The 16,556-nt window shown below is 37.8% G+C and overlaps 1 protein-coding gene across 3 annotated transcripts in view; it reads left to right on the top strand.

Annotated features, from left to right (window-relative positions):
- Positions 1-11,871, top strand: part of LOC102441782 (UDP-glucuronosyltransferase 2A1) — a 43,443-nt gene extending 31,572 nt beyond the window's left edge. For all 3 annotated transcript variants that reach the window (XM_023744326.1, XM_014468335.2, XM_006102973.3), the window contains exons 2-6: positions 3,531-3,679; positions 7,379-7,510; positions 7,907-7,994; positions 8,496-8,715; positions 11,576-11,871. In XM_023744326.1, the coding sequence (XP_023600094.1) occupies positions 3,531-3,679; positions 7,379-7,510; positions 7,907-7,994; positions 8,496-8,715; positions 11,576-11,855 (869 nt within the window). In that variant the 3' untranslated portion in view covers positions 11,856-11,871. The remainder of the gene's footprint in view (positions 1-3,530; positions 3,680-7,378; positions 7,511-7,906; positions 7,995-8,495; positions 8,716-11,575) is intronic.
- Positions 11,872-16,556: the final 4,685 nt, after the last annotated feature.

Below are 16,556 nucleotides of genomic sequence, written 5' to 3' on the forward strand. Positions count from 1 at the left end.
ACGTTTAAAGTTATTATAGAAAGGTATTTGTTTGTAGCCATTTCTATTTTTTGTGGCTGTTTTCTTTCTGAGCTTTTTATTTCTTCTTTTTACACCAGTCCCTTTAGCATTTCTTGCATTGCTGGCTTGGTGGTGATAAACTCCCTTAGCCTTTTTTTGTCTGTGAAGCTTCTTATTTCCCCTTCAATTTTGAATGATAGCCTTGCTGGATAGAGTATTCTTGGATTCAGTCCTTTGCTTTGCATCACTTTGTAAATTTCCGTCCATTCTTTTCTGGCCTGATGTGTTTTTGTTGATAATCTAATGGGAGATCCCTTGTATGTAACTTTTCGTCTCTCTCTTGCAGCCTTTAAAATTCTCTCTTTGTCCTGAACATTTGCCATGGTAATTATGAGTCGTTCAGGGGCTGCTCCTTGGGTGGCAGTGGCTCCTCAGGCTGTGGTTGCTCCTCTGGCAGTTGTTGTAGCAGTTGCTCCTCAGTTGGCAGGAGCTCCTGTGGTGGGTGCTGTTCACCACTGTGGTGGCTCCTCTGGCTGGTGGGGGGATTCTTCACACACAGCTGCTGTTCCTCAGACAGAGGATGTGCTGATCACGAGGCTGCTGTTCCTTGTATGGGGCAGGCTACACATGCAGCTGCTACTCCTTGAACTGGGGCAGACTGCTCACGTGGCTGCTGATCCTTAATCGGGGCTGGCTGCACACTGCTGTTGTTCCTCTGATGTGGTGGGCTGCTTGTGGGGCTACTGCTCCTAGGACCAGCTGGTGCTTGTTGGACAGGTGCAGGCTGTTGTGGCTCTGCTCCTCAGACCAGTGCGTGCTGTGTAGAGCTGCCTCTCCTCAGACATAGGAAGACTGCTCATGCGGCTGCTGCTCCTCAAACAGGTCGGACTGCTTGCGTGGTTGCTGCTCTTTGGACAGGGAAGCGGGCTGCTCACACAGCTGCTGCTCCTTGGACAGGGGCAGGCCACATGAGGCTGCTGCTCTTAGGCTCAAGGCAGGCTGCTCTCGGGGCTGATGCTCCCTGGACAAGAGTGTGCCACTCACGTGTCTGTTGCTCACGTGGTTAAAAAAATAATGTGAACAGAAGTAAGAAATAAAGGAACAAACAAAAAAAAAGGAGAACAAAGAAAGAAGAAAGAAAAAAACAAGCAACAAACAACAAAAAAGGGAAAACAAAGAAAAAAGCAAAAAAAAAAAAAAGCTAACAAAATAATAAAAAAATAAAATTGAAAAATTGAAATGTCATTCCTTTGGCTGGCTTAAGATCCCAGTTTTCTGGAATGTCTGTGATTCTGTTGTTGTTGTTGTTGCTGGGACTGAAAGGCCCTCTTTAGGCCACAGGCTGTTAACTCCAAGGGATTAATCAGATTATTTAAATCCTTCATCTCATTCAGGGTGGAATCTGGGTGTGGCTGTATTCCTTGTTTTTAAAATATGAACTTATTTATTTATAAGTAAATATAAATGTATTGTAAAGTATTAATTTTTAAAGAGTGATTCAGAAATTATATAAATTAGTTTACTCTCATGCCTTTGGAATGAAATTAATAACTTAGGGAACCTAGAAAAGTTGTCTATCAATATCAACTCAGCTAACATGACTTACTTCTGAGAAATTGGTAACTGTCTCCCACGAAATTCTCACCTGTATATCTCATCTACATGAGCCATTTTGCCATAAAGTCAGGCTACCTTTCTAAGAATTCTTTAAAAAATCATTTCAGTAGACTCACATGTAGGATTAAAATAATATATTCTTCCAGCTAGTGTGGCTAAGTGGTTGAGCATTGACCTATGAACCAGGAGGTCACAGTTCCAGATAGATTCCTGGTCAGAGCACATGCCAGGCTTAAGGACTCGATCCCCAGAGGGGGGCATGCAGGAGGCAGCTGACCAATAATTCTCTTTCTTTCATCATTGATGTTTCTCTTTCTCTCTCCCTCTCCTTCTCCCTCTCCCTCTCCCTCTCCCTCTCCCTCTCCCTCTCCCTCTCCCTCTCCCTCTCCCTCTCCCACCCTCTATGAAATCAATAAAAATATATTTTAAAAATAATAAAAATATATTCAAACAATAATAATATTGACATGATAAGTGAAATGTAACAGCCCACTTATTAATTACATTTTATTTTCACAATTTTCCACTGTGTTCATCACTCATTTTGTGTAATATAATGATGGGAAAAAGATTGGTGGTGAATTTTAATTGTATATTTTTGTTTCATAATTTCTCAGTATGACATATAAAATGTTTTACAAAATTATTTATGAACTTCTGCATACTTTTGCTCAATTTCATTCTCTTCACTTTTGATTGGCTTTAGATTTGATACTGTGCTGCTGCAGATACAGATTTTCAGTGAATACTTTGTTATATCTTTCTTAAAATGTGGCCTACAGGTTATGCACAATAATTTTACCTAGGGGGTTGCTAATCAAGCAGGATATCACACAAATGGAACAAGACTTCTAAAGAGCATAAACGTTTTGGCATAGAAGCTGTGAGGCGGTGTTCTCATCTAATTTCTGCCAACTTCAAGCTGAGTGTCTTTGCGCAATGCTTCTTCATTATCAAATTAGAGCATCTGACTACACAACCTGAGACACATATTCAAACATACAAAATAATGACTAAAAAGAGGCTACCTAACCTGGGGTGTATAAGATCACTAATTTCTATTAGAATCCTCAAGAAAGGAGGATTGTCACCTGAAGGGAGGATTTTCTTTCCTTAGATACAAAACATGTTTTCTGTGTATATAAATGGTTGACTTGGTCATTTGCCAATAATACTCTTCCAACAAATCTTCTAAAATTAATACTTAGACTCTATCCCTTTCAAGAAGCACCATTTAAAGGCAACACTAAAATAAACGTGTGATATTGGTAATGTGTAATGTATACTTCACATTCTAGAAAGAGTTGTACTGGGTATGAATTACTCAGAATTCCTACCGAGAAAAAAAATGATGAATGGATTGAAGTTGATTGGATTTGTCTCAGGAAGATAAGTTAAACTGATATTGTTGGGATTCTTCAACAATATGAGTGAATGAGAAAGTATACGATCTAGAAGATGGAAATATATTCCTGACAGGAAATTAGAAAACTATTGAGAGGTGATTTGGTGCTAATACGATGGGGTTAATGTATCATCTGCCATTTAATTGGATGGAGACAGTGAATATAAAATTCATCAGTACTTGGAGTTGTGGTTACATTTTTTTATTAATTTCTTTTTTGTGTATTTATTTTATTCATTGTTATTTGATTTTATGAAATTTATTTTATTGAATGTATTATTTTACACATTACTGTTCTTTCACTATCCAAATATTATCTCTACCTCCTTCTCTCCCTCTGTTCCATATTACTTCAAATTCCCTTTCCTTTTAAAATCTAGACATAATAGGTAATCTAGAGGGCCTAGATTTCTCTTTTTCCTTAATAGCACATCAGAAAGTAGTGGTACATTTATTTTCCTAACAAACATATATGCTAACAACATCCTCCCAACTTTATTTTCTCCAGGAAGACCCACTACGTTATGTGAAACTATGGGGAAAGCAGAAATTTGGCTAATGAGGACATATTGGGATTTTGAATTTCCTCGTCCCTACTTACCTAATTTTGAGTTTGTAGGAGGATTGCATTGTAAACCTGCCAAACCGTTACCTAAGGTATGTCTATTATAGTTCAGGATTTTGTGTACCATATGATAAAAATTCTGATTTCCCTCTAAACTTTATAGTCTAAATTATAGAGTGTTGTTGGGTATCTTCAGTTTGCTACTCAAAATCAATTTTCCAAGTCATAGGGGTCTCTTATGAGTGATACTACTTTTTTGTTTTGACTTTACTTTGATATTTAAGCTGAAGAATGAAGTGATTTAAGGAGCATGTTAAAAATATCAGTGGGTCTATAGTGTGGATAGGAGACTGAAGAAACAGGAAACTAAAGATTTGAAAGCCACTAAGGAGACTGCTGTAGTCTTCCTAACAAGCGTGATGGAATTATGAATAGGGTCACTTACTATGATTGTTTGAGTGGTAAAGAGGCTTTTGTGAGAACTGTTGAGTAGATTACACAGGATTTGGTGAGTAGAAGTAAATATTGCCAGAAGACATGGCTTCTTGGATAGCAGTGGCCTTTGCTGAAATAAGAAACAATTAATGAAACATTATTTTGAGATGACAATTATGAGTTCAAATTCACTTTTAGGAGCCAAAGGAATTTTGAGATGTCGATTTCTAGAAGTTATATGAGTAATACAAGGTTTCTGTCCTAGCAGAGCATTAGAAATAGATTGGGAGTCATCAACATAAAGTACAAGTCATAGAACTAAGAAACTCACATGTTGGATTGGTTATTTAAGACCATGATGTCAGTTTTTTGGTTGTTTGTTTTTTGAGTAAAAAAGGAAATTGTATAACACATTCCAAAGCTATAAAAGAATAAATATGGGCTGCCAGAAATATTAGAAGAAAACAATATTGGGAAACAAAGGAGAGTAATAGGTAAGCAGAGTAAAAACTATCTTGTATTTAACTATTTTTATCGATAGGGAGTGAGGAAACACTCATTTGCTTGAGTTGCAGGTAAACAAAATAATCTCTGTTGAAGGTTGCAGAAGAAATGGTGTTCCCAGTAGCGTTCTTGATTTCTGCATTGGCTAAGGTGCATATTTAACATTAAAATATCATTTCAGGATTGTGAATATGGTTTTCTTACCAACCAGTTACAGCCTCCGGAAAACTCTATTGAGTGTTATTACAGGAGAGAGTTAACCAATATCTAAATAAAGGTAGAGTAAGAGACATGACACATTCTGTGGCTTACTACATAACACCTTGACACACTATTTTGTTTATTACAATTTCATAAAACCAACTCAGATGTTTTACAAGAGGGAAGAATTTTTCCATTTCAAACCCAATTACTAATATAGATATTTGAGCAAATGAATACCAATCATGGCTTAAATCTCTGAAAAGGGGATTAAACCAGTCACTGAATACACAGAATAAAAAAGCAATGAAAGACAGTAAATTCAAGAATCCAAATCAGACAGGTAGCTATGTAAGTCTTAGTGAGTGAGTGAGTGAGTGTGTGTGTGTGTGTGTGTGTGTGTGTGTGTGTGTGTGTTGTATATATTTTTTATCCAATATATTTTTTATTCAATCATATGCTTAGGAAGATGAATCAAAATAGTAAAATACCAATTCCTATGACTTCAGAGATATTCTCCTAAGTTTAACTAAGCTAAAAATAGCAGTCTACTTTTGTGGCATCATCTTTCCCCCTGGTAATTTTACTAGGCTTATATTGAGACATGTCAGTGATCACAGGACAACCACCAATAATTGCAAAGAGAATGCATGATCATCTCTAGAGATTGACATTCACATAGATTACGATGTGCAAAACCCCAATCCAAGGCTGCAGTGTTCAACCTGAACAGCTGTAAGCAATGAATTTTATTTTGCAGAGAAATGTATATTTTACTTCTGTGCTAAGGATCAAATTAATGGCATGCAGTTAGTGTCACATTCTTGTGGAAAGAGAGTGAATCACTGTTTCATAAATTTATCATGATTATAGCAGGCATTTGACTGTGTTGTCACCTTTTAAACAAATTATTATATATCTCTTTTTAAAAAGCTCTATTTAGCCTTATAAATCAGGGAAAGAATATCAGACAAATATCCTAAACTCCTAACAGAAAGTTAAATGAAGTCATTAATAATTTATTGCTTGTAAACTGGTATGCTGAAAAATTTTAAAGCTTAGTTCTAAACCCCTTTTGGGGGGCTTTCCTCCAAGGAATATTTTTATGAGCTTGCAAACAACTCTATTTGTCATAAAATTAACCCTTTGAGTGCCAACCAATATACTAGGAACTATGCTAAAATTGCCAAGGCATTTTTGCTGATTTTACAGCAGTTTAGGAAAAAAATTATGAATCGCAAGTAAATGAAGTTACATATTCAAAAACTTAAGGAAACCTTTACTACATTGCCATATTTAGCAATATCATCATCACTAATAAAAGTAGACTTAGAACTGGACGCCATTTCGAAGCTTTGATAGCTCTCCAGGCACTTTTGGCGAAAGACAGGAGGAGCATGATTGCGCTCCCCGGCCTGTAGGGGTTAAGCTTTGGGAGTAACAGTTTCACATACCATGGGAAGATTTGCCTCTTATTATCATTTTATTTGGTACTAGGGGCCCAGTGCATGAATTGGTGCACCTTGAAAGGAACTGTGGGTCTTGAGGCTGCTGTGGGAAGGGGCAGGTCTCGGCCCATCCTCTAAGGCCCCGCCTTCCCCCTCCTTCTGTGGCCCCTGGTCTCCTGTCTGCCAGCAGCCCCACTCCCGCAACAGCTCCCATGTGCTGCCAGCCCTATTCCCACCCACTGATGGTGTGGAGTGATTGGGGCTGGTGCCAGCAGTGGGTGTGAGCAGGGCTGGCACCATCAGAGGGTGAGAGCGGCTGCTGCTGCCCTGATTGCCCTCAGTAGCAGGGGGAGGTGGAGAAGTACTGAGGGATGATAGGGGCCATCAGCCGCCATTCACACCCGCTGACAGTGCTGAGCGATCAGAGCCGGGGCAGGTGCAAGCAGCAGCTCTGGCGCTGGCAGCGAGTACAAGCACCCAGCAGGAGCATGGTGCAGGGAGCAAAGAATTTTCAGTAACCACCAGAGGCTTGCCCCAATGACAGCGACCGGCACCCCAGCTCACCTGCTCCACCATCCCGCTGTGGCTGACACCCACCATGTTCTGTGCTCTGCCACCTGCTGCTGATGCCGATATGTTTCGTGCGCCCCCTGGTGGTCAGCTCAGCTCAGGTCATAGCGACTGGTTGTTAGGTTGTTCAGTCATTCCACCATTTGGTCTATTTGAATATTAGCCTTTTATTATATAGGATAATGGTTTGACTCCATGCCTTTAGTTGTAATCACTCATTATATATTTAAGCCATCGTTTTCAGAAACAGTTTTTCTCTTAAAGAGACTAGATGGTTCTATGTGGTAGAATACCTAACCAGTCTATCAGTTTATCTGATGCTGTCCTTGACCCTGCCTATTTAGAAACTAGAGGCCCAGTGCACAAAATTCATGCACTGGTAGGGTCTCTAGCAGCTGCTGGCTGCTGGCTGGGTACTCCCTCCCTTCCCCCTGCCACCTGGCACCACAGCTTCCATCGCCGACCAGGGCCTCCCTCCCTTCCCCTGGCCAGCCCAACTCCCTGGTCAAACTCCCAGACAACTCTCAGTAGAGGGGACATTTTGCATACTGTGCTTTTATTATATAGGATATATGTGATTTTTTCCCCCTGTGGTCCTGTACTTTCATGATAGATAGAACTTTATCTCTACAGGAAATGGAAGAATTTGTCCAAAGTTCAGGTGAACATGGAGTTGTAGTGTTCTCTCTGGGGTCAATGGTCAAAAACCTCACAGAAGAAAAAGCCAATCTCATTGCCTCAGCCCTCGCTCAGATTCCACAGAAGGTCAGTACAACCTACGATCCGAGTTAGCAGCCACCTTGCCAATTGGAGAGAAAGTGTAGCAAACCAATAGTATTCTTTCCAGATGAAAGCTGAAACTCATTATACATTGAGCATAACTGACACCATCTTTAAATACAAATTTCTCAAAACATTAAAATGTTGTATTTGGGCCCATTTGATCATTTGCCTACTGAGCCTTTGTAATACTATGGAAATACAGTTCATCTTTTTGCAAAGTGATTTTCAAGGAAATACAATCAATGTTTGCAAACTACCCCTTTTGTAACTCTTATATATCACATAAAATGGACTACATGATTTTTAAATAACTCTACAGCCCTAAAATTCCTTAACTGTGCATTCTTACTTGTAAAATTAATGCACTTTCTTCCACAGGTCTTATGGAGATACAAAGGAAAGAAGCCAGCCACATTAGGAGCCAATACTCGGCTCTATGACTGGATACCCCAGAATGATCTTCTTGGTAAGATTGAGGGGGAAAAGCTGTACAGTTGGATGATGAACAAGTTAAGTAACTAAGAGCAGCTAAGTTCAATCAACATTTAATACTTTTAAAATTTCATTGCTTCTCAGCCTTTTGGCTAAGATCAAGTGTAATACTTTTAAAATTTCACATTTTGCTGCCAATTTTAAAGTGGATATTATGAAACAATAGGCCATTGAGAGATTCCTGCTTCCTCTGGTTCACAAAGCAGAACCTTCAGTTAAGACTCTCCTGAGTTCTCAAATTTCAACCACAGTTCAGATATCACCTCCTTGTAAAGTCATTCCAGACAATGCAGGAGTGAATTTGCCATTTCCTGAGATCACAGTTTTCTGAGATAGCAATAAACCCTGTGTTCAGCTTCTATAGAGAATACTGCCTTCTTCATTGCTTTATCCTGTAGTTTTTCTCCATCTCTCTCTGAAATTCTTCTAACATATAATGAAATTTTCATCTGCTTCTCACCCAACCCTCAAACAGGTCATCCAAAAGCAAAAGCTTTTATCACTCATGGTGGAACAAATGGGATCTATGAAGGTATTTATCATGGGGTCCCTATGGTGGGAGTTCCCATGTTTGCTGATCAGCATGATAACATTGCTCACATGAAGGCCAAAGGAGTGGCTGTGGAGGTGAACATAAACGAAATGACAAGTGAAGATTTGCATGATGCCTTGAAAACAGTCATTAATGAACCTTCGTAAGTACAATAGCCTTGAAAGACTTACCATTGGTTACATTACCCATCATATTCAAGAATGTCCAATGTACCATGTATTTGTAATTGGTATACTTTTAAATAATAACCATAAGATGACTAATATAAACACCATTTTATTATTTCATTCCCCAAATTGATGAAGTGATTTGCTAAAATCACAAAAATCCTCATTTCAAGTATCTATCAACATGTTTTTTTCACAATAATGTTAATGATAACAAAAATTCTCAGATATTTTGAGGCACCTGATGAGGAAATGAATCAGCAACCTTTAGGTACACAGGACAGCACCCAGACAACTGAACCACACTGGACAGGGCTCATCTGCTTACTTTTATAAATATATCTGCTTCTTCCTATATTACTCGTGGCCTGGTGCATGAAATTCATTCACAAAGGGAGGCGGTGTCCCTCAGCCAGGCCTGCACTCTCTCCAATTTGGGCCCCCTCGGGGGATGTCTGACTGTTGGTTTAGGCCAGATCTGCACCCCTCTGCTGAACTGATCGCCCCCAACTACCCCCCCCCCGCCAGCCCGATCACCCCAACTGCCCTCCCCTCTTGGCCTGATCACCCCTAACTGCTCTACCTCGGCCCTGCCACCATGGCTTTTACCGGAAGGATGTCCAGAAGGTCTCCCGGAAGGTCTCCCAGTCTAATTAGCATATTACCCTTTTATTAGTATAGATAAATGTTCAGTAAGTATAAAAATAGAAGTGATAATTTGCCAAATATTAATCATTCAAAAATAACTATCATTAACACTGAATGCATACCACCATTAGCATATGCATATATACAGCAAGGAGAGCTAGAGTAGTTAATAACTTTATAAATGTAGATTGTATAAATTTTTAAACAAAACTTTAAATTTTACCTATTTTACCTAAAAATAAATTAAAATGAATTTATTACATATATTTAACTGTAGATACCTACAGTTATCTCTTATTTTTTTCTCTAGAACATTTCATCAAAGTTAAGAATTAATATATGTATATAGTGTTGATTGTTTTTTTTTGTTTTATTTATTTTTTGTGTTAATTTTTAACTACATGTTTTAAATTTAGTCTCTCTCAGTTTAATTCACACTATAGAAGTAATCTCATCTCAGATATGTATTATTTAAAATTTTAAGTTGTCAATATTTTTGGTACTTACTTTCTTCACATTTATTTAGTCTATATATATATATAGACTAATTAACCATAACTTCGCTACCCTTCCCATTGGCTAATCAGTGAGATATGCAAATTAACTGCCAGCCAAGATGGCGGTTGATTTGCATATATTTGCTGGGAGCATAGCAAGCCAGGTGGGGAAATCAAGCTGGGCGGCGGAGGCGGAATGATCAACCTGGGCCTGGTGGCTGAGGGTGGCGGGAACAAACAACCTGGGCCGGGCGGCTGAGGGAGGCAGGAACAAACAAGCCGGACATCCCCCGAGGGATGCCAGACTGCGAGAGGGCACAGGCCCGCCTGAGGGACCCTCCCGGCCTCTAGTATATATATATATATTTAAGGGAATCAAATTCTCCATTGAATGAGAGATTCTTTATTCCAAAGTATTTTGCATTAGCTTTTAAATGAATATATTATATGGAATTTTCTTTCAATAAAGTTTCATGGATATTGAATTCTTTGAGATCATGTTTATCGATACTTGCTCACTGCCTTGATATGAAAATCACACCTATCTAAATATACTTAGCTATTACTTTCCTTTCTTCAGAACTACATAAATGTTACCCATGATCTTCTAGCTTTAAATGCTGACATGGGTTTTAAGGTCTAGCTGATAATTTTCTCTTTTTCTGTGTTTCTTTTCCGGCATGGAAAAATATCATTATTAATTCAGAAACTTAATTATGATATTTCTCTATAACTAATTTTCTATATTTTCCATAAGTTATAGTGATTCCTTTCAACACTATTAATATAGAATAACAAGAATTTAATTTTTCCTTTCAGAAATTAATTTTTGTATGTTATTTATTAGAATTACTTTTAATTCCATTTTTAATATCTATTTCGGGGACATCAGTCAGACATCCCTCTCACTATCCTGGACTGCTGACTCCTAATCATTCACATGCCTGCCTGCTTGGTTGCCCCCAACTGCCCCCCAAACTGTCCTGGTCGCCCCCAACTGCACCCCTCTGCCAGCCTGGTCACTCCCAACTGCTCCGCCCTGCTGACCTGGTCGCCCCTTATGGCCCCCCTGCTGGCCTGGTCGCCCCATGCAGCCTGCTGTTCAGTCGTTTGGTCATCCCTCACTAACACTCCTGACAGCCTGGTCACCCCCAACTGTACCCCCTGCCAGCCTGGTCACCCCCAACTGTACCTCCTGCCAGCCTGGTCACTCCCAACTGCCCCCTCTGCTGGCCTGGTCTCCCCTCACGGCCCCCCTGCCAGCCTGGTCGCCCCATGCAGCCTGCTGGTTCGGTCATTTGGTCGTCCCTCACTAACCCCCCTGCCAGCCTACTCGCCCCACGCAGCCTGTTCTTCAGTCATTTGGTCATTCCTCACTAACCCCCCTACCGGACTGGTCATAGGCAGCCATGTTTGTGAGGGTGTGACGGTCAATTTGCATATTACCTCTTTATTATATAGGACATTTGATCAAATATAAAACTATTTACATTGTGTCAAAAATCTATTTCTTCCATACCCTCCCCTTTACGACTCTTAAAATACCATTCCATCAGCAAAGTTTGTGTCACAGCAAGAATGAAATGTTTCCTCAACACATCTATGGATAACATGTTATGCAAAGTTACCATATATACTTACAACTTCAATGGAAACAAAGCTCTAATTTCTGTCTGTCTTTGTCTAACAGCTATAAAGAGAATGCTATGAGGTTATCAAGCATTCACCATGATCAACCTGTAAAGCCCTTGGATCGAGCTGTCTTCTGGATCGAGTTTGTCATGCGCCACAAAGGAGCCAAACACCTGCGGCCAGCTTCTCACAACCTCACCTGGGTCCAGTACCACTCTTTGGATGTGATTGGGTTCCTGCTGGCCTGTGTGGCAACTGTTATATTTTTGGTCACAAAATGTTGCTTATTTTCTTGTCAAAAATTTGGTAGAACAGGAAACAAGAAAAAGAGGGAATAGATCATTCTCAGGGTGGTACAGGTATGAGTGGGCAATCCTGTTCAGTTTAGCCACAATGACCTTTATGAAAATATATCATCTTCATCATGTTTTCAAAATTCCCATTTCTCTACCTTAGCCTACAGCTAAAGCCTAGAATTTGACAATACCATTAACTAGTGAGCATGTCCTGTTCTTCCTTTGTCTTTTGTCAGATGACTTTACCCTCTTCCTCTCACTTTCCTGACACAGAGATACTAATAGTTTTATGTAGATTCTATACACAATATTATCGTTATTTTTTAACCCTAAGTGGTATGCTGACTAACAATATGCTAAATCCTGGGGAACACACAAAATGAGAGCTAAGTTTGATGGATGTAGGGAACATGGAAGAATAAAATTCACAAATTCACCTAGAACATACAAATCAGAGAAACATCAAGGAAGATTAGTATGTTATAAGAATAGTATTGGTTTTTTTTCTGCTTTCCCAATGTTACTGGAGTCAGAGCATGAAATGATAATAACTGGGATGGCAAATCACACTAGGATAGGTCTACAAATTTCCACTGAACACATGCATAATCATGGCTTATATTCCACCTTTAGTCAATAAGTATATTGGGTACCTTCTAGTGCAAGGGCCTGCAAACAAAAGAGATCAATTAGTCATCTTTTCTCAAGGACAGAATGTAGTAATATGTTAAAGGTAAGCAGATCACTTTCAGAGGAAATAACAATACTAAATATAAATAATTTAATAATTTTATAAAATTTTTAATTAACAGTACAATTAATAAAGAAGTGAAATGTCAATTTATCATACTTAAAAATCACTAATGCTCATAATCTATCATCACTATAATGAAAGGTTTAGTTTTGTCAGCAAAACAAACATTTACTGGGAATGTATGATCATTATATTCTGTTTCAGTCTCTATCATCTACAAATTTAAAGTCTTCAATTAATTGTTATGTCAAGAAGATATTAGTAGATCTCCTTGACCAAAAATGTTATAGTAAATCTTTATCAATGCAAAAAACTAATTAAAGTCAAATGTTCATATTTTAATCAGCTTTGCATTCATATAACAAATAGATTAAGATTAAACTTTACCCTTTATAAACTCAATGACATGTCTAACTAAAGATTTAACTTCAGTTTTTGATATATAATTAAGGAGATAAATGATATCCACTGGCATACTGACAGTTTCGAAATACTTATTAATTTTAATATGATATATTAAAATTATTTCCAATTTTAAAATAACTGTATCATGAAAGCATATAAGTATTCTTGAATATGTTCATTACTGAAAATCCAAATAAATTCTACAATATTTTTGTGAAGGCTAACATTGCATTTATTATAAGTTGACATTTTTAAAGGGTGATTATTAATGTATTTTGACTTTTACACTTTTATTATGTTTTGAGAATAACTTTATTTTTGCTCTATGCCCAGTTTATTTTCTGCAATTAGAATGCAGTGAATAGCTAAGAACCAATGAGAAGAGGGCTGGTCATCAATAGTGTTGATCTCTACCCAAGTTCAGGCATCCATTTGGTTTCTCATATAGGCCGCCATTGCATAGGAGACTTGTGCTCAGTATCCACTGCTCACATGATTCCCCCTGCCCTTCTATGATTATCTGCAGATTTTTTTTTCTTTTCCTGAATAGCATTAGAAGCCAGATGCCAAAAATTTCTGGAGGATACCAACTTCACTAGGTAGTATAGCTTCAGCATATACTTAAAAAGAAGAAAAGTCTTAGAATGGACTTTTCCTTACCAGTCATTCATAAAACTGTTCAGATGAGGAAACTCTCATCCCTAACGAAGCAGAAACTATGTGCCATAGCCCAGAGTACTCTGCACAATTCTTAACATTCTCAGGACTCAGAGATGCTCAGGAGCCTGGATTTAATACTTTTACTTATTTTGTTCATATACATTCCATATGCCCCTTATCCTATCGCAGCATCTCCTCTGGTCAGGGTTCCCTATCTGAAAAGATTATCCAAATCTTCATCCATTCCAAATCAATGTGATAATATATAGCATCTGGATGATTTGTCACAGCTTTCCACTGAACTTTACTATTGGACATCAGAGTGTTAAGTAATAATCTACTGCATAGGGAGACATAATTTTGCCTACATTTTATCATGTGTCAGCGGCCCAGTTTATCCTTGGTTTTTTTAGATAAAACACCACAGCCAGGAAAGTAACACAGCAGAAGAGCTCAAAATAATCAAGTAGCATTCACAGGTTCTAATCTAAGTAAATCATGTCCATGTCTGTTGGTGGAATCATTCTTCTCTTACAAAAATGCAACTTCCAAACTGCCTGACTCCAAGTTGTAATAATAAAAAACAAAGTTGACTAAGGGGAATGGTGAAGCATACTTGTGCTGGGGGCCATTCCCTTCCAATTCCTTGAACTCTGAACCCATGTATTCAAACTAAAATACCAAAGGCATCATATATCAGGCCATGATTTCAAGCATACACTGCATCCTTTAATATAGCGCTTAAAATACAGAGGGGATTATCTCAGCTAAAAACCTGAACAGCTTTCATTAGCTAATGGGGAACTTGGTAAAATAAGCAAATTGTATGGATATTAGATTTTGTTCAAATCATTGGCTAACAATAAGTTTCCTGGTCATGTTGATATCAATACCATGATTTTTACTAAGACTTCATACCCATGGTTTATGAAGCTGGCAAAAGTACTACAAGGCAGTAGGGGGTATTGTTAGTTAAAATGTAACTAAGTCTATGGAGATAATGGATGCATCTCTATGATGGAAGGGGACTAATGCTATCTTCTCCCTTTTGGCTAGCTTGAACCCTAGGGAGTAGTGCCACATTGAGAAGGAGGTGGGGAGATATATTCTATTAACAAATTGAGGATATAACAGGTGAAGTAGCCAGATAAATCCTAGTGAGGTGAATTCAATGTTGTGCGTTCATGTATAGTTTTCATCCCATTGTACATTGTTCAATGGGATAAGTTTTATGACCAAATTCCGGAAGGAGGAAAAAACAGTGTCATATACAGGACTACTCATCCAGAGCACCTTATTATTAAGAAGGTTGTCTGCAGCACTTGGATTCTGAAGAAAATTCGAATTGGATACTAAGATCTTCATTATGCAAATTTCAAAAAAGGTTTATCTATATAATTCTACTCTAGATTTTCTTGCCTTTAATCTTGCCTCTAATTCTTCCCAAGTCTTTGACCAACCAATTAATCCATTAGTCACTGCCCACGAGTCTGTAGATTTGTAAAGCAAGCCATTCTACTTATAATTCTGTCAATATTTATTTTCTACAGTTTAAGGTGGTAATAGCTTCATTTATATAAAATTAGATAACTTCCAAATGAATGAAAGACTTCATTTTTCTTGACTTTTATTTTTGGTAATGCTTTTTAGTTAAAATCAATTATTTTCTAATAGCAATATAACAACATCTGCATCCTTTGTTAAGTACATACATAATGTATGGTGTCAGATGGGCACTAGAATTATAGGATGATCACGTCATAAATTCTATAAATGTTTAATCACTATTTTGTAAATCTTTGATATACTGTATGTTAAAAGTCTCCTCTTCAGATAGTCTTCAGTTAGTAATTCAGGGTGGTTGTTTTCCAATTTAGTGTTATTTCCAATTTCCACTTTGGTTCTGAGAGGAAGTGTGAGAAAGATTCACCTACTCCACCACCATCTTGAAAAACCCATATTTACTATTTTTAATCCATGTTTCAGGCTATAATAGTCTCATGTTTAAGTTATCAATACACATTTTTAATCAGTTTCCTGTACTTTAAACTCTTGCTTTTGTATGTATTCTATGTTTAGCTGCCAGAATTATTTACTAAAGGGAAAATTTGATCTTGTGATTTCCCTTCCTTAAAATTTGAGTAAATAACTTTTGCCTATAAATTAAAATTGAAACCATTTTACACTACCTATTTTCTCCTATTTCAATCTAACTTTCTTCTATAAACTACTTCCCACAACTTTCTCTGTGATCCATACCCACTGGAATGTTTTCCACATACACATGAACTTTTCTCATCCTCTCTTCATTGTGAAATCTGTCCTTTTGCCACACTCTGCCTAGATCCTACCAAGGCTTTCATCTCACCTCAAATGTTATCTATTTTACTACAGTTGTTTCCAATTATTCCATAAAGGATTATGTTTTCTCTCTGGAATTCTGAACACCCTGTACTAATCATAAGAGTATTATCAAAATATTCCCCATAGGTATCCAAGCAAATTATTTGCTATTTCACATAGGGAAAATGATGTGGGATATGTTTTCACCTAAATCACTTGCCACCTTCAAACTCAGAGTGGAATGGGTGTTGGTGTATATGTGTGTGTGTGTGTGTGTGTGTGTGTGAGAGAGAGAGAGAGAGAGAGAGAGAGAGAGAGAGAGAGAGAGAGAAATATTAACTTTAGGCGGTTCCTATTTGTTATTTTCCTTATTTAAAATCTTGAATTTGAAATTTTTTCCCAGATATCTTTTTTATTTCTGTTTTATTCTCCCAATAAACATTAACCTTGCATATAATGCAAAAACGTTTTCTTTTAAAGTTAAATTTTAATTTATTATGTGTTTATAGTATATTTGGTCTCTGCACTAGGCAGAAACACCCTAAAACCTCTGCAGAGCAGTGTGTGATGGAGCTGCTGTC

This window comes from Myotis lucifugus, unplaced genomic scaffold, assembly GCF_000147115.1.
Source record: "Myotis lucifugus unplaced genomic scaffold, Myoluc2.0 scaffold_449, whole genome shotgun sequence".
NCBI classification, from domain to species: Eukaryota; Metazoa; Chordata; class Mammalia; order Chiroptera; family Vespertilionidae; genus Myotis; species Myotis lucifugus.